Source organism: Lonchura striata, chromosome 2, assembly GCF_050655825.1.
Source record: "Lonchura striata isolate lonStrDom1 chromosome 2, ASM5065582v1, whole genome shotgun sequence".
Classification (NCBI taxonomy): domain Eukaryota; kingdom Metazoa; phylum Chordata; class Aves; order Passeriformes; family Estrildidae; genus Lonchura; species Lonchura striata.
The window spans coordinates 152,687,947-152,709,830 of NC_140704.1; the positions used below are offsets into that span (position 1 = coordinate 152,687,947).

At 40.1% G+C, this 21,884-nt stretch overlaps 1 protein-coding gene across 13 annotated transcripts in view; it reads right to left on the minus strand.

The window, feature by feature from the left end:
• Positions 1-21,884, minus strand: part of PTK2 (protein tyrosine kinase 2) — a 187,643-nt gene that overhangs the window by 108,356 nt on the left and 57,403 nt on the right. For 3 of the 13 annotated variants that reach the window (XM_021532487.3, XM_077781866.2, XM_021532482.4), the window contains exon 1: positions 20,768-20,967. The exons of 7 other annotated variants lie outside the window; for them this stretch is intronic. In XM_021532487.3, coding sequence (XP_021388162.1) covers positions 20,768-20,870 — 103 coding nt within the window. In that variant the 5' untranslated portion in view covers positions 20,871-20,967. Of the gene's footprint in view, positions 1-20,767; positions 21,072-21,884 lie in introns of those variants that run through there. 3 more of the 13 variants (XM_077781869.2, XM_021532480.4, XM_021532489.3) reach the window with 3 other exon arrangements.

Here is a 21,884-nt window from a genome sequence, read left to right on the forward strand (position 1 = left end):
CTCCCAGTGCTTGGACTTCAGTGAAATACGTGTGATTTCGAGAAGTCTTGGAAATGTCAAGGACTATTCCAAGATTGGGGGAGGAGCAAAGCAAACCAGCCCTGGCCTGGTGATACTGAGTGGGTCTGCTGAGATGCTGCAGTTGTTACCAGACTACAATACAAGAGGTATTATTGCTCAGATGGTTTTCTTTACTGTGGTGGGAGTACCTGAAATTTAGGCAAGTTGAATCTGTCTAGAAGTCATTTCCTCTCAATGTGACTCCTCCTGACACATTCCCACTTTTACTGACTATATCAGAAACAAAGTCAGTGTTATGACTTCCAGTAGCACAATCAAGGCTCTAAGTCACGTTTCACTATGAGCTTTGAGTATTCAGAAATTAAATCATTTCCACTAATGAGACAGTCAAAAGTCATTAAAAAATATTTAAATCCATTAACTGCAAATTGGTTAATAAAGTGATAGTAGAGTCATCTCACAAGGAAAATTATTTCAATACAAATAATGTCTTCAACATCAGCAGTTTGATAATACAAAATAATTTAAAAATAAGCAACACTTTCTCTTATTAGTGTTGGCTGATGGCCAATAATGCAGTGCTAACAAGTTCATGTTACAAGGAACCAAGCTGTAATTATTCTCATTATTCACACTGTGACTCCACGCTGTCCACGTTGTCTGTAGATACCATGAAATCTCATTATTCTTTAACTTCCACATTCTGATCCCCATCTTAGGCCTGAAGGCATCAACATCTATGAGCTAAAGCCCCTTCCAGGTGGCATTTCTGAAAAATAACTTGGTCCATCTAAATTCAAACCTATACAAATCTGAAAGAATCTATTAGAAAAGTTAAGAATCTATAAAGATACAGTAAAAATTCAGAGTTAATTTTGTTCGTGGTCCTGGTGTAATAATCCTGCTGCAGGACTTAAAATACTTTAAAATATTACAATTATTAAAGTAAATAAAAGCCTTTAGATTGCTTGCACCTTTGACAAACAACATTGCTTTACTGGACAGACTGACTGGAAAGCAGCTTTCCAGAGGACCTGGATGTCTTGGTGGACAAGCCAACCATAAGCCAGCAAAGTGTCCCTGCAACCACCAGGCTCCTGGGCTTTGTTACCATCCTGACAAGAGAGATACAGACATTATGGACACAGTCCAATGAAGGACCACAAAAACAGTTCAGGAATTTCAGTGTCTGTCAAACAAGGAAAGGCACACAAAAATGGGATGGTTTGGCCCGGGGAAAAAAAAGCTCAGAGGGTCTTCCAAATGTGTATAAATACCAGTAAAAAAAGAGCCAGACTGCTCCCAGTGGTGCCCAGTGAGGACATGAAGGTACAAAACAGAAATTACCGTTTTAAGTATTAAGAGAGAGTTTTTGCACTACACAGGAGGCTGAACACTGCAACAGGTTACCTAGAGGTTGTGGAATCTCCATCTGTGGATATTCAAATCACAGCTGGACACAGTCATGAGCAACCTGCTGTAGGTTGACCCTGCTCTGAGCAGAGGCAGAGGAGGATAAATCTCCACAGGTGCCTTACTACATCTGAAATTTTGTCATTTGGAGATAAAAACTAAATTAAGGACTTATTTCACACCCTAAAATCATAAATTATCCAGAATATATCTCACATCAGAGAGTAAACAACTCGTGCATTTCAAGCTCAATCCATTTTCACAGCTTGTATTAAATCCTGCTGTAACTCACCTTGCAAATATTAACTTGGCTATCTCAACCTCACAGACAGGAAAGGTGTTAAGTACAATTTTAACTATGATCCCCATGACAAAGCCTGTATTTCTGGGGCCTATGTTTACAATCAGCACATTGCTGACTTTTGGTATTCCATCACCTGATACAAACACATCCACACCACAAAAGAGAAGCAGCAAACCTACCAGGTGTGTAACAAGTCCTTTTTGCATTTCCTTGATGTCAACATCTTGTTACACATTTAAGGATGAAGGGAAAACCATTATGTTTGTGATTTCAAAGTAGGGACGTATGCAGAAAGAAAGGAGAAGGGCTATTTTTTCCTTTTATCATCACTTTAGCCTTCAAAGACATTCAGTAATTTCAGCTGTTTCCATAAGTCACGTTGGAATGTCCCTGTTTGTTCCCTGCTGAGTTTATTTTTTTTGTACTTCTTCTTTCAGCTAATGCTGATGTTCAAAAGCAGAAGAAAAAAGGAGCAATCCTTTGTTCCACTTTACCCTGCCTTTCAGCTATGCTCATTGGTTTTGGTAATATTTGCTATGACTACATCCAAGAAAATATTTATTTATTTATTTCTCTTGCTGCCTCTTTTTAATCTCTTCCTGGTCACTGCTTTCTCCCTACTCCTCCAAATACATGCACTTCTAAGTATTTTATTTGCAGCCAAAAGCATTTATCAAGGCTGTCATGTCAAAGTATAAAGTGAGACACATTAAACAATTTTGAAATCAAGTTCTTAGTACCTATTTTAGCCTAAATCATCTCACCAAGTACTTCACTGTATCAGTATTAAATAGAAAAACAGTACTGGCAATTCCATTTTTTTCCCCTCAGGGAATATTGCCTGAACAGTTACTAAATCTATGTCTCAATACAGTTCAAAGATAATACAGACCAAAGTCAAAACAAGTTTAGCAATACAAATTGCCAATATGGGAACATTTATTTCAATTATAACAATGTTCCAGGAGATGAAATGTTCAAGGGAGCATGAAGGAGGAATTCAGAGACAGCATGAACTACAAACCCACATGAAGAAAAGCAGTATGACAATCCTGGGCCTGTAAATATAAGACAAGTATAACTCACTAGAAGTCAATAATAAAGCTGTAAATAAATGTATCACCTAAATTAAATGAAACAATGGCATATTCACTGTACAGCTGCTATGGACAAAAGCTGCTGAAGAACTCAGAGTGGATTTTGCTGAGTGCCAAAGAAACAGTAGCTGTTACTGGGGTAGCTGCACCTTGGGATGAAGGAACTGAGAAAGTTTCAGGGGCCTGACCAATGGTTTAACGATTGTCCTGTCAAGCAGCAATTTTCCAAATGTCCCAAGATGTACTTGTCTACCCTGCATTCAAAACACCACCCATCCCTCTCACTAAAATCCCACAGGCTTAAGTCCTAATGTACCTTTAAATACCCAGTTTAACCCAATTTTATTGTAACATTACATAATCTGCGCTATCAGCAATTCCCTTTGGAGTTAGCACCGTTTTCTATTTTTAATATTAAAAAATTAAATAGTGAGGAAACATCAGTTGTGTTGGGAATACAAGAAAATCAATGTCTGTACAAGCTTTAATTAGAACACAGTATCCAGTTAGATAGTCGCCTAATTTCTCAACAGCACTCTGAACTTTAACTGTGGTCCCTTGGCACCACTGAAATTCAAATAAACATTAATCTCCCCTTGCATTTTCTGTTGCTTGCTTCTAGCAAGCTCTAGAGAATTAGAGGGGTGCAGTTTTATTTCAAAAGGCACCAGAGAAATGTGCAAGTAACAACTGTGCCATTTTAAAATGAAGATTTAAATTGATTTCTATGTATTTTGAAGCTGCACTACTTGTTGGCAGCAGCTCTTCCTACGAATCTTGAAATAAGAGACTGAAGGAAGCTGTATGAAGTCAAACAATCTTTTCTAACACTCCTGTCTGAAATACTGCTTCAATAGCCCAGCTCTTCTTCCAAACAGCTTTAGAAGCAAACACAAGCAGGGAGAGTTTACTGTCCTTCTAGTACAGTAAAAACTAATGAGAATTGGTGATGATGCAAGTGTGCTTTCCAAAATTAAAAATCAGGAGTGCCTGGAACTCGAGGCAGCTGAGGAGAGCAATGAGGTATCCTGGCATGCACCATCAAGGCTTGACACATTTGGCTTTGGCCACCATTCGATTTTATCTGGGATTTCCTGGTTTTATATTACTGAATGACACCATCCCAGCCTATAATTCAAAATGTTCCAACTATCTTTTAATGTTTAACCCCCTTTAATAATTTAACTGTCAGATAAAAGGCACTTAAATGCTCATGAGGAACAGCATGACAACAGTTTTGCTGCTGCTTGCAGGGCAATGGCCTATTACAAAATTCAATGACCTGCAAAAAGTTTTCCTTAGGCCTATTCTGGCTCAGGCTTTTCAAAGTCAGTAACAGCTTCTGGTATATAGGTAGAAATGAAGAAAAACGTGATTTTTTTACTCTGTACTCTGGCTAAGTTGAGCTAGAAGCAAATAAACATACAATGTATGGATCATTTCAAGATTTTTACTAAAAATAAAACAAAAACCAACAAAACATAATAAAGCCTTAAAAAGGCAATTTAAAAAGCAATTTAAAACACCTCATCCACTCCAAAGAGATTACCAGGGCTTTCTTTAAAGTTCTGGACTCAGCACCAACGATTCCATACTGCTTTGTATCAGAACACAATGTATGGATTCCCCACCAGTGCTCTCATCCCAGCTGGATGCTCCTGACATGCTGTGTAGGGCTGAATCCAAACCCAGGACTCACCACCTCACTGCAGCTGGAATTCTCCCTTGGACATGGTTCCCACACTCTCCAGAAAAATAGGGACTTTGCACTGTGCACTGCACAGCTAATGGGAAGGGCATTCAATGCTTTTGCTCTTTTTAATCCCGATGAATCTGTGAGGTTTCTTGTGGGGTTTTCCAGAGAATGCATCATTGAATCCCTGAATAGAACTATCAACACCAAAAAGCTCTGACAATTGGCATCACCCAAGAAAACACCTTTGGTGTCCATCCAAAGCATTTTTCAGTCCTTTACCTTCAATCTACTAACACAGGGTTACTGAAACCTTCTTGAGTTTAGATTAATTAAAGCATGTCTCATATACCACAGGTCTTGAAGTTTGATATCTATGCTGTACTGAGAAATAAAGAATTCACAATTTTAAGGGAAAGCTCTCAAATAACTCAATTACAATATCAAGTGGGTTCAGAATGTGTGTTTTGGGGGTTTTCTCAACCTGCATAGAGGAGTCAGACAACAGCTTATCAAAGAACTGACATTAGAAAAACTAATTCGTTTTTCCTAGAACCATCTCCAATATGTATGTCTGAAAATTTGGCCTTGCATGAGACACAAATGACCAAAAGGGGTAAAATTTCTGAACTGAGGAAGGTAACAGCAGCAATTAGACCATTCTACTTCCGAGTCACTACTTCCTGAAGTTTGTAAACTTGGGGAAGAAAGCCATTCCAACTGGCCTTAACCAGTCGAAATACATTTAATTTAGGGCTTCCTTCAAGAGACTCCTCTGAAAGTGGAATTTAGTACTTAAAAGGATAAAATATTTGGTCTGTGGTAGAAAAATTAACTGGAACCTGGAAGAGGTGGGTTCAATCCCCTAAAGCAAGACAAGCTTCAGTACAATTAAGCTTCCTCAGCTTTGTCACTTCCAATTGTGGAAGGAATCATGCAGGAACACCACAAGAATAATCAATCACGGTACATGTGGCACTATTTTCATCTCCTCTCCAACCTCCCCTGACAGGAGTCATCCTGGGTCAAAACCTCATCAAGCTTTGCAACACATGAGTCACAAATACAACAAGCCTGTGCCAAAAACGCACATCAGCCTCTTCCACTAAAGCAACTATTTGAGGTGCTCTACCTAGTCCATCTCAATCCACCTGAGATAACCCAGATATTTATTTGTTTCTGGCAGTTATCTGATTTCAAACAACAGGGAGTGGGGTCAGAAATATCAGAACTATCTAATTCAACTGCTACACATTTCAAAACCAGAAGTAAAATTCAGTCTTCAGAGGTTCTGTGACAACCCATCCATGGTGAATTAACACAGACACAAGCACAGACCCAGCAGCACTGAGGTCCCGAACTACCAACATGAGCATATCCTCACCATGGCAGGGGAGCAAAGGAGACAGGGTAACTGGTTTTACATCTTCATGGTAGAGAAATTCAGGCACTGCTGAAGGCATAAAGTCAGCAGGTTTCACTAGCCCCAAAATAATTTACTGCACCTTTTTAGAATCTATTTGATCATGGATAGATATTAAGTAAGAAGCTTATAAAGATGCAACTTACTTTACAGTGCATTTTTCTTCTATTCAATTATTTCCCTGGAAACAATAAATCAATTCCCACCATCACAGTGATGAAACATGCAATTTGTGTGCGACAATCTCACCATTTGCAGCAACAGCAGGTGGTAATAAATTAAGTTGGTGTTACACAAACAAGACACCTCCATAAGCTAACAGCACACACATAGAGATATCAATCCATCCCCCTTCAAGTTTCCATTAGAACATACAGGAATATTAACTGGAGAGGGGGGATGCACTTGAACACATGCTGTTGTTAAATGCTGAATTGACTTGGCCTGAGAACACAATCCAAAAGGATCTGGCAATTAAAACACTTTTGCACATGAGCTTCAGGAAGCAGAGTTCTTTCGTATTTGCAATCTGTGCTCTTAATATGCTTGAATTTATTTTCAAATAAATACTTCACAATAGTTAGACAGAAAGTAGAAGGACAATCTCCTTCAGCAAGGAGTATGTGTGCTTTAGAATGTGTGAAAATATTTCTGCACAAAACCTGAATGTTGTTGTGACAATACACCTTCAACACCACAAACATGCAGCAAGTCAGAGGTACCTAGGTCAGAAGTACCTGGAAACACTTAAAACCCTACACAAACTGATAAAATTATAAAATACTCTAAACAAAGAATACAGTATTTAATCAGTTTACCAATTGTAACCTGAAACCGAGTATTTGGGATCTTTGTGACTTAGAAGAGGTTCTGTTAATGCTTACTAAACGCAAGGGGTGGGTGTCTTCAGCATCACACAAACCACTGCCAGCAGAGAATTATGGATTAAGTTTTTTCTATTTTAGTCCCAAGATTCAACAGAAAAATCAATGGAATTTTCAGAATGTCTTCTGTGCTGTCCAAAAGTCCAAAGAAGCACAACTAAAATAATGAAGGGGTAGAGCAGGAGCCTTGTGAAGGGAACCTTAAAAAGGCAGGACTCCAGATGAGAGCTTGAACAGTATTTGCAAGATCCATGAGGATGGATAAACTGATACTAAATTTTTTCTAAAAATCTCTAATGCAGTGGATATTGAAGAAATATAAGGACAGGCTGTAGACAAAAGTAATGCTTGCAGTCTCCTGAGAGAGTCACAATTAGGAGATGCTGTCCAGAGAGACTGAATCACTGATGGGTTAAATTATTTTTACATTAAGAACATCCATAAAAACTTCACTTTTTGACTCTGTTATTGAAGCTGAGATACAGAATTATGGAATTTTTTAGGTTGGAAGGGAGCTTCAAGATCATCTCATTTCAACCCCTGCCATGGGCAGGAACACCTTCCACTATCCCAGGTTGCTCCAAGCCCCATCCAACTTGGCCTTGGACACTTCCCAGGCCATCCACAGCCTCTCTGAGCAGCCTGTGCCAGGGCCTCACCACCCTCGCAGGGAAGAATGTCTTCCTAATATCTGATCTAAACCTCTTCTCCTTCATATTAAGGTGGTTCTTCCTCATTCTGAAACTCCAGGACCTTGTCCTAAATCCCTCACCAACTCTTGTAGCCCCTCAGGCACTGGAAGGGGCTCCAAGGTCTCCCTGGAGCCTTTTCTTCTCCAGGTTGAACAGCCCCAACTCTCCTGGTCTGTCTCCATAGCCAAGGTGCATCAGCCCCATTATCAACTTAGTGGCCTTCCCTGGACTTGTTCCAAAGGTAAAATATAAGCCTCGGGGCTTCCAAAAAGTTCAGATGAAAATACAGATACGCAGCTTTGGTGGCTTTCCCATAGACTACATTTATCAAGTCAATAGATGCCAGTGCAAGACAATGATGTCCACACATAGAAAAGCCAGAAATCAAGTCAGAAAACTAACAGAAGTCAAATAATGTTTTTGTTCTAGAACAAATCAGAAAAATAAACAATCCTATAAAAAAGGCCCATGTTTAACACATCCAAAAAGCCTACGCTGTATATTCTGATCCTTTAAAGGGTTCATATAATTATGTTTTTAAAAAAACAACAAAAACTAAGAAAACTGAAGATGTCCCATCATTCAGGCCTTATTTTTCAAGATTTTTAAAAAATGTTTTCTTGCACACAGTTTAAGTTCTCATGTATAGTTTAACATCCAAATATCATTAAAGGAATTTGTCTGGTTTCTCAGACATGCCTGTGTTAGAAGCTACGAAACTGATATATGATAATTTCTGAAGAGTGCATTTGTACAGAGGTTTGAGTTAATTTTTCAGAGGCAAGTAAGTTGTCACCAGAGGCTGCTTCACCAACTTAGTAATTTGTTCTTGCTGCTGCCAAAGATGCAGAACTTGCTACCTCTTTCCTCCCTGCCAAGCATTTTCTCATCTACTCTTCCCAACCACGGAGCCCTTGCTTCCCTCTGAGTCCTCCTGCTACTGCTGCTTCAATGACTTTTGAGCTGCTTTTACACACCAAGACAGAATAAATAATTCTGAGCCTACTTTTTTTCTGGTTTTGGTAGGGATTTAGTATTTCTTTGGGTTCACTATCTAAAACTGACACTTCTAAGCCTCTGCTGCTAAACTATTCAATAGCATTTAATGATTTTCAATACCTGGTCAAGAAAGAGGTGAAGAGGAAAGACAAAGGGTGGGCAGAGAAAAGGTAGGAGATGACGAACTAATCCATTGCAATGATTAAAGAAGGCAAAAATTATTTGGTGAAAATACCAGTATTAAAAATTCAAGTGGAATTTATCAATTCTTAGCTGGTACCCAGACAAGTTTGACCAACTAAATGGACAGATGTGAATAAAAAGACCAAGAATCTTTAACAGGGGCAGAAGTTGATGGAATTCTCAGGAACAGGATAGACAAGTAAGGCTTGTTTGCATCTGATACAAGGAAGCTGATGAGCACCTGTAATTTGCACCAAAATCAACAAAACAGCTGATCATTGACTATCATGGCACCATCCACAGGTCTCCAGCCAGGAGGAACTTTTCACAGGTAATGAGGTGCTTCTTTTCCACCAGAAACCAATTGAACACATGACAGAATAAGTAACTACAATGAAATTTAAAGAAAAGGTTACTTTGAGATATGCCTGGTGCAGTCAACAGCAGCATAAGCACAACTAACCTCTAATTATCTCCCATTATTTTGCAAATGTCAAAGTATGGTCTTTAAAGATGCTCGGCATTTGTCAGAATATGATTTCATTACATTTTAATCAGCTGCAGAATATTTCACTGAGCAAGTGAGTTTCATGGCTGACAGGAATTCAACAAGAAAAGCTCACTTAAAACGCAGTTATGTTCTTCTGTCAAAGACAACACCACTCAGAGGAAAATCTGAGACATTAAGAGTTAATACAATTTTCTCTGAAGAAATGAGCTGCAAATGATTTTCACACTCCAGAAGGAAATTAGTTTTCCCACTTTAAGAGGTGAACAGAAGAATACTTTGCTAATACAAAGAAGAGCACAGAACAGCATACTTGATGAGGCTTCATGGTTTACTCTACCCCTTTAGGCAAGATAAATAACTTGAAAAAAAAATAAAGATAAAGCCCCTAAACAAACAGCCCCAAGTCACTATTTTCCACTTACTGCAATGCTACACATTTAAAAAGTTTTAAGAAAGAGCAAATTCTGATTCATTAATGGGCAAAACTAATTCCTTATTTAAGATACCAGTTAAAAGCGACTGAAAACATCCCTGTTCCACCCTTCTTTGTGGAAAATGTATTTTTCACAGCAAGAACTTGAGCTGCACAGACTGTGACACTTAGAGCAGAAGTGAGATAGGCACAGAAAGGGAGAAGCTGTAAGAAAAAACCCTCCAGGAGCAGATGCGGGTAGGTTCTCCCTGCAGCAGCAGCAGCACAGCCCCATTTCCCCACTCACTGCAATGATTCCCTACCAGGCTCGAGGTCACAAAGCTCCACTTCTCCAGGACTTATTCATCAGACTTGAGGTTTCTGGGGCCACCTCGAATTATGGAAGACTTTTCTCAACCAATTCATGCTCAATTTTTTTTTTTGAAACTGGACAACTCAAGATTCTTCATTGTTTTAATTAAAAGAAACTCACAGCATAAAGATTTTGGAGACGTAGACAACTAATACCAAACCTACACACAGCCCTGGTTCAGTTTCTATTTACTTCACTTTTATTATATACAAGGTAATTGATTAAAAATATCTCTTATCCCTCGTCCCTTGGTTATCGCAATTCAGTCAGAGAATTGAAAAGCACAGGACTTGCAACAAGTTAAATTATTTCTCTGGTGTGTCTGCCTTCATTGTTAAGTTCTGTCACCTGCAACATATGATATTAAAAAATTAGCCTAAAATCAGAGTTTTTGCTTTTATAAACTGGACAAATGTCCAGGGGGAAAAAAAAAAAGCTAAATACCTTTTTTCCTCATTTTACCGTATGTAAGACATAAATTTAAAACGGGATTTGTTCTTTCAGAGTCTAATTTAAAAAAGACAATATATTGCTGTACAGCATATATTAAACATACAGATTGATCTTGATGTTTTAAAAGGCACTTAGCGAATGTGTATACCAATAAAAAGGTATTTAAAAAGAAATTCTTTTGGATATAATTTGTTAATTCTTATAGGAATCTTTCAGGAGAGGCTTAAATTCCATGTTTGTTTGTTTCAGTGCAAGAAAATTAAGGTTAAAGGGAGATAACAAATTAGGGTGGGAGTATGACTATGAACATGTTTTGACAGAAAGCTCTGAACTTATAAATCAAGTTATTATAACATTTATATAATCTTCTCTTACATGCTAAACAAAACAGTTTGCAGTGATAAAACAAACAGCACCTCTCTGGTATGAAATGAAAGAGAAAAAAAAGAAAAAAAACCCCACAAAGTAATAATTAAAGCAAAAAAATAAATACTCAATCTAAAAATTCAGGGCCAAATGACACTATACCACCAATATAAAAGAAAATACAGGCCAGAATTAACAAATCCACAACCTAAAGTATTCCAGATCCACTTTTCTTGTTCAGTAGGGCCTTAATTCTGCAAAGCAATGCCCACCCCTATGGATTTCCAGCAGACTGGAATACACAAAAGTGCTGCTGGTGGTGAGTGCTGGAAGAGCTGAGTGCACGTGGATGAGGAAGGAGGAAGCGTTCAGCACCTGAAAGGACCCAGCCCTATAAAATCTGCCCAGTCAGTCACAAAGGACACATTTTATGAGCAACTTTATTGCAGTGCAGGAGGCTGTCCTTGGCAGAACAGAAGGGCACCGCTCACTCCTACTGCCTGATCTGGGAAATACTTCTAGTAGAGAAAAGAAATAAAGCAGCACATTTTTATTCCCATTTACAACAAAACTAGAGCAACATTAGTAATGTGAGTGCAGACTGGATATACAGAGCAAGGAAAGAACTAAAGAGAAGGGAAAATATTCACAAATTTTATGGTAATAACCTATGAAAAGTTATAGATTAACTACTGCTTTGTATGATTATTGTAGGGCTGAAGCATCACGTGTACCACAGACAGAAACAAAACAGAAATTCATGATAATTCCCACACTGGGGAAAGGGAATGACTCTCACTTCCCAAAATGTAGCATTATTCCAAAAAATCACAACCTCTTGTTTATGTTCTACCACTGAACAGGAAAATACTCACTAGATTGAGACATCAGTCACTGATCCACAAAATAAAATTATTATTCTTGGCAGACATAAAAAACTATTTAAAGTTGAGGTTTGTTGCTCTCCCTCTTTATTTTAGATCTCCAAATACTGTGCTCATACTAAACTTTCCTGAATTTCTCAATGCCATGCAGAAGACAGACAGAAGATTTGTGACTGCAAGTTTCAAAGCTGACTTCATTTCTCATTCTTCTGAAGATGCACAAGCTGTTGCAACCACACAAGTAATTTGAGACACCTGAATGTAAAAAACCTTCAGCCAGGATTTTTGACCTCTGTGAACTCATAAATACAGACCGAAGTATGATCCCATCTTAACAGCCACAGTTTCAAGTATGAGAGTTTTTCCCCCATTTTGATGTTTTTTTCTTGTTTCTGAGATATGTATACCCAAGCCCTCCCACTGTGGTTTATTTTACTTTGGCTCGACTGTGATTTTAACATTAAAAAAAAACGAACTAGAGACAAATCTGGATTAAACAGAATTAACTAGCTACCATTGCTTTTCTCTACTGCATAAACATTAATTGTGTTTTAACTTGCCCAGCTTTTCCTACAGAACAGGAATTGTGAGCATGACCTTGCTGTGTGTCCAGGAGTATCCAGGGTGTGCTCGTTCCCGATTTCAGATAATTCCCATTTCCAGCTCATTCTCTCTCCCATCTCCAACAGTGACTGCTCCCTCCCAGAACAGACCAGACACAGAAAAAGCACAAATATTTCCCCTTCAAATTTTAGGAATGAACGATTTCAGAGATTCCAAACTGATTTCAGCAAAAGCAATTAAGGATTTGGATAATTACGAGTAGACTACCTGAAGGATGGTTTATCACAGAAATTATCTGGAAGTCACAGCCACAGCAAGTGCTCCTGTTCCTAATGCAATACCTTGGTTTTCATCAGTGTGGGACACTACTTAAACTGTCCAAATGTATCACAGCCAGAGCTGGGAAGTGAAGTGAGATGTGGCAGGCAAGAGCATTATTCCAAAAGCATTTTTATTGCACCTCTAGACTGACAAAAGATATTTAAATTACATTTAGATGTGCAAATTTAGTACTTCAAACATGAAGTCCAACACTACTGGTCAATACAGGTCACACAGCTTGTTCCAGGAAAACTAAATTAATGCAACCCAAACCAGCAAAAAGTTTATTCAGTATCACATAAAACCAGAATCTATACAAACACCAAAATTACTCTGAAAGGAAGAAAAGTAGTGGATATTTTCCTACTGAAGATCTGATGATGCCTTGTATTCATATATTCAGTTTCTATATCCTGTATCTATAAAACAGTATATAATATACTTTATATTTTATATTAGATATTCTATGAAGTACTATGTGTATGCATTTTAAAAAAATATAAAAGCAAAATATTGAAGGGGCAAATCTTTCATTTCAAGGACAGAACAGGAACAAGGAAGAAATTTTCTAGTGTGAGGGTGGTGAGGCCATGGCACAGGTTGCCCAGAGAAGCTGTGGCTGCCCCATCCCTGGAAGTGTTCCAGGCCAGGCTGGACAGGACTTGGAGCAACCTGGCATAGTGGAAGGTGTCCCTGCCCATGGCTGAGGGGGTTGGAATGAAATGATCTTGGAGATTCCTTCCAACCCAAACCATTCTGGGATTCTATGGCATCCTCCCAACTCTGTTTAAGAAAACCACAGGCAGTAAGTCCTCACAATTACAACCAGAACAAACTTCCCTTAATTTTAGGTTCAGAAACACATGCAGAAAAGTCCACCTTCTGCTAAACCTGGTTAGTTGATAAAATATTAACTTATTGACCTAACAGGGACCACTCTTATGTGCCCATCACACTTCCATGCCAGAGGACACTGATAGGAACAGCTTGGAGTGCAAATCTTCATTTCTTTGCTGCTCTTGTGATAAAGATGACACAGGAATCAGCCCTGACCTGGGAACAGATACACACCTCCCTGTCACCTGAGCAGTGCCTTTTCCCTCTGGGAAGGGGCTGGGATGGATATCTGCAGCACACACATGCTTCTGTTTGACAGGTACAGCCACATACAACCATAAATCAGAGACCTTTTAATTCTGCCAGGATGAGTCAAGACTGCTGCAATCAAACACCTGAATGGACAAAAGCTGCTGTTCAAATACCTGGCAATGCAATTTGTTGCACGGGAATCATTTGTTAGGATCAAACTGAAAAGACTGCTCTACTCCAAAGTATCTTTGTTGCAATTCTTCAGATTATCTTGACCAACCATCATGACACAGCTGAGACAAAACCCCCTTTGAGCTGAACATACTGAGATTTCAGGAACATGACTCCTACTATCTCCCCATACCAGCAAGAACAGATCATTGCTGAGTTGCAAACATATTAGCAGAAAGGTTGTGAGAAGAATTTAAATCCTATTGCCCCTTATCTTCCAAAATCAACTAAGAAGTTACAGAACACACCCAGTTCCTTCCCACTCTCCTTCCCAGAAATAAAGATGTAACAGGACTGCAGACCATTACTCACCCTGCAATAACTTATGATGAAAATGTTCCTTGCTTCAATGACCTCTATATGGATGTTAAAGAAGAAAACTCAAACAGGATGAGAATCCATGACTAAATACTGGCAATTAAGTTATGTAATTTTACTTCATCAAGAGGTATTGTTCAAGTGAGGAAAGTCTGGTTTTAGTTTTAGTTCTACAGCACAACCAAGTGAAGTAAAAAGTTGAGCTTTGAGTCTCAAAATGCCACTCTTCAGTTCATTACCCTCATCCCCTGCTGATGTGACCCTGCACAGGACATCACTGCAGCTGCTGTGAGCCTCTACCCCAAATCACAGCACAACTGAAGCACAAACTGATTTTACTCCTGTATTTAGTCAAGATGAGGAGACTTGGGCCATGGAAAAAGCTGTTTGTCCTTAGACATTTCATTGGTAAAGCAAGGGACAACACTTCACTTGCAGATTCCAACTTAAATAGTAAGTACAAACCCCTAGTGCTTGCTGTTATGGATCTGAAATCATTGGCAGGAGAAACACTACTTCAGAAAGCAGTGACAGTGCCTGGGGAGAGAATTAAGCAATCTCCATTCTGGCAAAGTAACAAACCTCAGTTATCAAATCAATAAATGAAAAAAGGGCGTTTGTTTACAGGTTATTTTCAATAAAATGACTCAGCAGGATTGAATACACACAGAAATACTTTTTTTAATATCTATGCTAAGCTACATTAAATAACAGAAGAGGGCAATCCTACCCTCTTTCCATGTCAATACATACAGAATCACCTAGTGCTGGGCAACCACCAGCTACCTCAGCAACCTCTCAATTACCTCCACACCTCAGTAAACCCTGTCCTTGACAACCCATCAGGGAAAACTGCCACTGGCACCTCTCAACACTGATTCAACAGGAGATACTGCAGGGATCTCATTGCTTTTGCATGATGATGAAATCTTCATGAATGATACAATATTTCTGTAACCTATTCTAATCAAATACATTTATGATGTCCTGTACTTAAGCTTCTGTTAATTTAATAGTTACAAAGATATTTTCTTATCTCTGGCTTTGTTTGTTGTGCTGGGTTATAGAATTCAACAGCTTCTACAGGTTTCCCTACTGTATTGCTACAGTGTATATTAATCTGCAATGTCTCCAGTTTTTAATAATTCCATGAACAAATCCATAACAGGTCATGAATTCAGGAATACTAGTGAGAGATTTTTTCCCAGACAATTAATGAAAAATACATACTCTTTACTGGCACATCAACATTTCTACAAGATATGAATTTACAACTATTCTATTTCAGCAACACTACATCAAGTGAAGGACCAAGACAACCTAATACATTTCTTACAAATGTAACACCAGTCACAAAAGCTCATTTCAGTACCACAGTCCTACCAATAAAAGCTTCTAAAAGAGACACTGCCCAATGAACTGCATTTGCTAAAAACACAAAAACAGGTAAGAGATCATTTTTGGTATCTAAATGTTGAAATACTGCAAGTGTTGTCAGGCCAGCTGGGCAAACCAAATTATGCAAATGTCTGTAGGTGTATTTTACATACAGAAAATAAAAATACACAAACACACAATTGGAGTTCTGATAAAGAAATTTCAAATATAAACTGAATAAGAAAGCAATTAGGGCTATAAACTCCTGGTTAACTTTTCTGCTTAATGCATCATTTCCAACAATGAAAGAGTCACTTGGGTGCCAGCTTCCACACTTTGCTCTTATAGGTTTGTTTTCCAATGTTTCTTTAAAAGGATATTTCAAACATTTTATTTTCCTTACTGAAGTTTTAGGGTTTTTTTCAGGCAGCTCAGAATTTAATTCCAAGCTGGTTCACTGGCTCATTACCAGGTGCTACAACTGATAAGATCACACATCTCCATTACCCAGGGAACGGCCAAATGCTCCCCCAGCCCTTAAAACAATCACTTTCCTTTCTTGTGAAAATATCTCAAGCTCCATCTTCCATTCCAGTCGTCTTTGAATACGGAACAATCACCCCAGTGGGAATGCAGCAGACTCCCTGAGCTGCACAGCTCCTTTATTTTTAAGAATATTGAGCTACCACACGCTGTGCTGTAACACTGAAGGGGAGAACCCGCCCCTTTGCTTTTCCAGATTATCTTCCACCTTTAAATATATACAGGCATATCAGGAATATGATACTCTGAGCAATCCAGTCTAGTGGAAGGTGCCCCTGTCCATGGCAGGGGAGCTGGAACTAGACAGATATTTAAGGTCCCTTCCAGCCCAAACCATTCTGTAATTCTATTAACTTTCTGCCTTTGAAAATTAGTGGTTTGATGAGATAAACGTTATTTTTCTTCTTTCTACAAAAACCTCCCAAAAAAAAAAAACAGGAATTGAAGAGATGCTTTGCATGGTTTGCAATCTCACAGCTCTAGAAGCTACAAAGTTATTACTAAGTTTAACAAAAGTTTAGGCAAGATCACCATTCAAAGGAAATGGCCAATGTAGCAAATGTAGCAAGTCAACAACAGATTGTCAAATGACAGACCAGACTTCTCCTAGTTGTTTTCCCCTCAGACACCAAGGGAAAAGCACCTAATGTCACTCCTAAACTACACCTATAGAGCAAAGAAAAAATGCAAGAGCAGGTGCTGACCTCCAATCACTCCAACTGAAGCTCACTGAGAAGATGCAGCAGAACACTCATACAAACAGAATGGCTTTTTTCCATTCTATACACAAGAACAATTATATTTCCATGTTACATATACAATGTCTGTATGTCAAAGAAGCAGAGCATCTTGCTTTAGAGATTATTTACCTGCCTATAACCTTCATAGTATCAGCAGCTTGCCTTATTCCATTTTCTATGGCCACCTACCACCTAAAAACCTAAGGGCCTGGTGGATTGAAAGTTGTCACTCTGTCAGCAAAACAGCAGAGATTTATGACATCGAGATGAAGGAGGAACAGCTCTGATCTCTTCTCTTATGCATCCAACAATCCTGCTTATATTCAACACATGACCAGCAGGTCCCATCTGAACACACCCCCTCGATCAGCAGGGCTCACCAAAAAACAAACCCACAACATTTAACTTGGAAATGCTTCTCTCTTTAAAAAAAGACTGCAACATTTGCAATAGAGCAAAACTCTTTCTCAGCAGATTAAATACATTTCACAACACAGTTTAAAATTTTTTATATTTATTCTAATGAAGACCAGGTTTTTAACTGAATTTGGCTTAATTGTTTTAAGCCAGTATAGACTTTCCATGTTCACTTGAATGGCTGAGTTCAAGGACTGTGATCACCCTGCAGTTACAATTCACATGGCACATTGAATTACATCAATTAATTGTTCATAAATGACTAAACAGAGCTCCTCTGGAAGATATTCAAGAAACTTCCTCCTCCTTGGGGTGGATAATTCACAGACCTATAGCAGAGCCGCCCAACTACCCCTGACTGTCACGTTTACACTGTTTTCACCCAGTTATTGTGCAAGGTTAAAATGGCAGGAATTCACAGGAAAAACAAGAAAAAAGTTCACCAGCAAAAGAATCTAGGTCGAAGTGTAATACATTATACTATTAATGATTTTAACAAATTTCAGAGATGTTAGTGAAAAGCCTTTAATGATCCATGACTACTTGCTAGTCTGCTGTTACAGGCAGAAATGGAACACCCCTGAATAATACCAGCACAAAGTTTCAGCACTTAGCTGGGAAAGGAGTGGGGACAGCTCAGGAATCAAGACACCCACTTCAAATCCCCCGAAGTTATAAATGAGCTTGAGGATGATTAGTCCACAAGACCTGACATCAAATTACTTAATGAGAGGGAGGAAGCAGCCAAAAATGTCTTACTCCTATCCTGACTAAAGTAATACAGACTTACTGAGAATAAATATGCCAGCAATGAAGTACACACTTTCTCTTCATTCACCCATCAGAACACCCATATCTGGAGTGTGCAGATCATGACTAAATTATTCAATTCAGTAACACTACTTAGATTAGATTTAGATGTGGAGAGGAGGCAAAAGAACAACACAGATTTACACAAATACTTTCTAAAGGAAGCAAATATCTTATTCTCTGTAGCAGTCCTACAGACAGAGCCACAGAATTGGCTGCAATTAGGTCATCCCACGCTATCGCTAAGAAGATTTGACGATTTCAGATTTAAGAACGCTAAAAAAACGTGTGTATGAACACAGACTCACTGAAATATTTCAAAGCCTTTTCAAAGAACAAACATTTGCTGAGATCACACCTGGTACAATGAAAGCTCAATCTGCCCCATTCAAAAGAGCACAGAGCACTTAGAAAGAAGTTATGGATAATAAACATACACATCAAGATCCCATTTTTAAGACATTATGAAATACTTAAAAGTTTTATCAGTTTTTGCTGCACGTAACCTGACACTTTAACAGAAAAACCTAAGAAGCAGAATAAAGACATCAGAACTAAATGGTTCTCTCATTAATATATTACCTTTCTTGGACTGCAGATATCTCACAGCCCTTATCAAAGTAGGCCAGATCCGTCTCATTTCCCTAAGGTTAAGCCGGTGAACAGTACACAAAGTAATCATCGACTAAAGCATGGCCACCATTCAATGACAAATATAGCTCAAGCTATTTCTCATCTGTCCTATTTTTTTGGGAGGCTGTGATGAAGCTTTTTCTAGAAATCATCACAACTGGCAGCTGTGAAGATCCTGGTGCCTTTGTCCTCTTATGCAACCCCTGGTGTCCCCTTCTCCCCCCCACAGGAATAACAAGAGATTACAAGGGCTGCTCTCCATATTTGGGGCAGAGGGGATGGACAAGCAATCTCCCCTGAAGTTATGTTCTGAGAACACAGGCGACCAGAGGAAGAGGTGGGATCATTTTTCATTCATTTCAGTTGCTGGAATGGGTGGGGGGGGGGAATCAATACCTTTTACCATGGCCCAATGCAGCCATCCCCAGCCCTGCTGGGGCATCCTCTGGGACCCGAGTAGGGGGGAGAAATTGATACTTCAATACTAACCAGCCTGAACAGCAGATGGCAAAAGCTTGCTTTTGCTTTCATAAGATTCTTTTTCTCTACTTTTTAAAGTTAGTTTCTGGGAGGTACCTTCATCCTGACCCCACAACAGTCCAAGGAGATGAATCCAAATTTCATCTAATACTTGTGTTATCCAATTTATGACACACAGATCTGGCATTGTTGTTACCCCTTCACGGTAAACAAGTTTTACTAAAAGCAAAGGACACTCAACTCTATTAGCTTTACTTCCCGCTACCGTTACTCATTGTTTACTAAATATCATTCCCTAGTGAGCTGACAGGTTCTGCACTTCATGAAACCAGGGTGTGGTGTTCCAACTTCCCTCATTTCTAAGTCGTTTCTACTCTATGTGTTATAGTAAATCAATGTGTGGCAGGGACTAGTTTAGCCTGAATATTTCTGAAAGGTACAGAAAGCAGGCAAGACAAAGACAGTGTTAAATGCTTCTTCGTGTGTCCTCCTAATCACTAGACAATAAAAACTGTAAGTAAATTTAATTCTTTTTCAAGACAACCTATCAGCAGCTATGCCTATCAAATCCTTAGCTCGGATAAGTTTGCCCTGTACTTCTGAAGTAACTGGCTGTCCGTGATCCAAGATTACAGTGACGCAATACTTCACTGCCAGCTTCTCTTCCAAAAAAGAAAGTACATTGAAATGAAAGCAAGCAAGAGGAAGGTTATGCTTACAACCAGCAACATTCAACTTTTTACAGTTGTTTTCCATCTAAGGAAGATTTGATTCTTTGGCTACTAACAGAATTTCGACCTTAATCCCTGTACACCCATATCCACAACTCCAGTATACAAATAACGTCCAGATGATAATACAACAAATATTAAAGCCTTGGGGTGCAAACTAAGATTATCACGTGAATTACTTTCTGTGTCCATCTAACTATTGTTAAGCATCAATTTCAAGTCCAACCCTCTCATTGTAATAAATTCACGCTCTCTGGCTACTTACTGTCTCAGTTTGGGGGTGGATAATAGGGGTGCCAAATTCGGAGACATCAAGTAAAAAAAAAGATTTAAGTCTTCCACTGCAAACGCTCCCTACGATCAGGATCAGACACTTAAAAAGTACTTCTTCTAAAACGTGAGTGAAAGCAGAATCACCCTCGCAGCGGCTTCAAACATACAAAGATCACAAACAAAGACGTCAGATCCTCACATCAGTGCAAGTACAAACCAAACAGCTCAAGCGCTCTTTTCATTTCAAATCATTCTTAAAGGCAGAGAATGAGAGAGAGAGAGAGAGAGAAAAACAATCCCGAAGCATCCTAGCTGTCAGGTGAAGCAGCTCCTGCAGAGGGGCAGCTCCGCACTGCAAGCTCATGACCAGAATACTTATTTTCTAGCTTGGCTTTGATAGGAAAAAAAAACCCTATAGAACCACAGGTGGTAAAAGATTAAGAGGGAGAGAGAAACGCATACAGATACATATATATATATATAGAGAGAGATATACATACACACACTTATTAAAAATCAAAGGTGGGAGTACCTTTAGCCCAGCACATGGGGAATGGGCTGCAGCCGCTTTTCTCCATGCAGCCCGCACCTGCCCGCCGCGGGGGCCGCTGCCCGGCCACCTCCAGCAGCCACATACACGGGGCGCGCTCGCTGCCGGCCAGCTCCGGCACACAATGTCCCGATTCAGCGCTCCGGGCTCCTGCGGGGGGAGGCTGGAGCCGCCTGGACGTGCCGGATCCCGGGCAGAGGAGGGAGCCCCGGCCCTCCCCGGGGCGGTGCGGCTTCACCTGGCTGCGGGGGAAGCGCGGCGCCCCGGCCCGCCCGGGGCTCCAGCGCGCTCCGCTGCGGGGAAGCCGCGCCGCTGCCTCATCTCCCCCCGCCCCGGAGCATCCTCCACCTCCTCGTCCTCCTCCTCGCCGGGAGCGGTGCCGAGGCGGAGTGAGCCCTGCGGAGGAGGGCGGGCAGGGGTGGGAGGCGATTACCCGGCTCCCATTAATATGCTAATCCCCGTCTGCTGCCCGCGCCCGGCAGTCTCCGGTTCACCCTCTGCGCAGAGACGGAGCGCTGGAAACGCCGCCCGGCCGGGCTGCGGACCGGCCTCGCTTCGCCGCCGCTGATGTTCCTGTTCCCGGCTGCCCCGCACCGCCCCTTCCCTGCCGCACCCGCGTTTTGCCATCGCTTTTCCACACTGCTGTGTCCGCTTACCGACACAAGCACCAGGCGTCCTGAAAGCGCAAAACTTCCCTCTAAGCGCACGGACACTTCCCTGTAAGCGCTGGAGAAATTTCCCAAACTTCAGCAGGAATTGGGGTGACACCCTCCATCAGCACTTGCCTCACTCCACGAGATTTTGGATGGAAGAAGCCTGGCAGTGCTGCTTTGCCCTAAACAATAATTATCGCAGCCCACGCCAGTCCTTAGTCAGTGCCACATCCAGCCCCCTCTAAACCCGGGGCTTCTTTATTGACTTCTCAGCAGAAGGCAAAGGTCACCTCAAACATTCACCCCAGATGGTGAACGGCCTTTGTTTCTTCTTAACTTTGTAGCACCTAACACCAAAACTGCTTACAAACAGTTTTCTTTTAAAATGGTACTGTAAATACGGCAAAAAAAAAATGTTTATAATAATCACACAACCAGGCAGAATG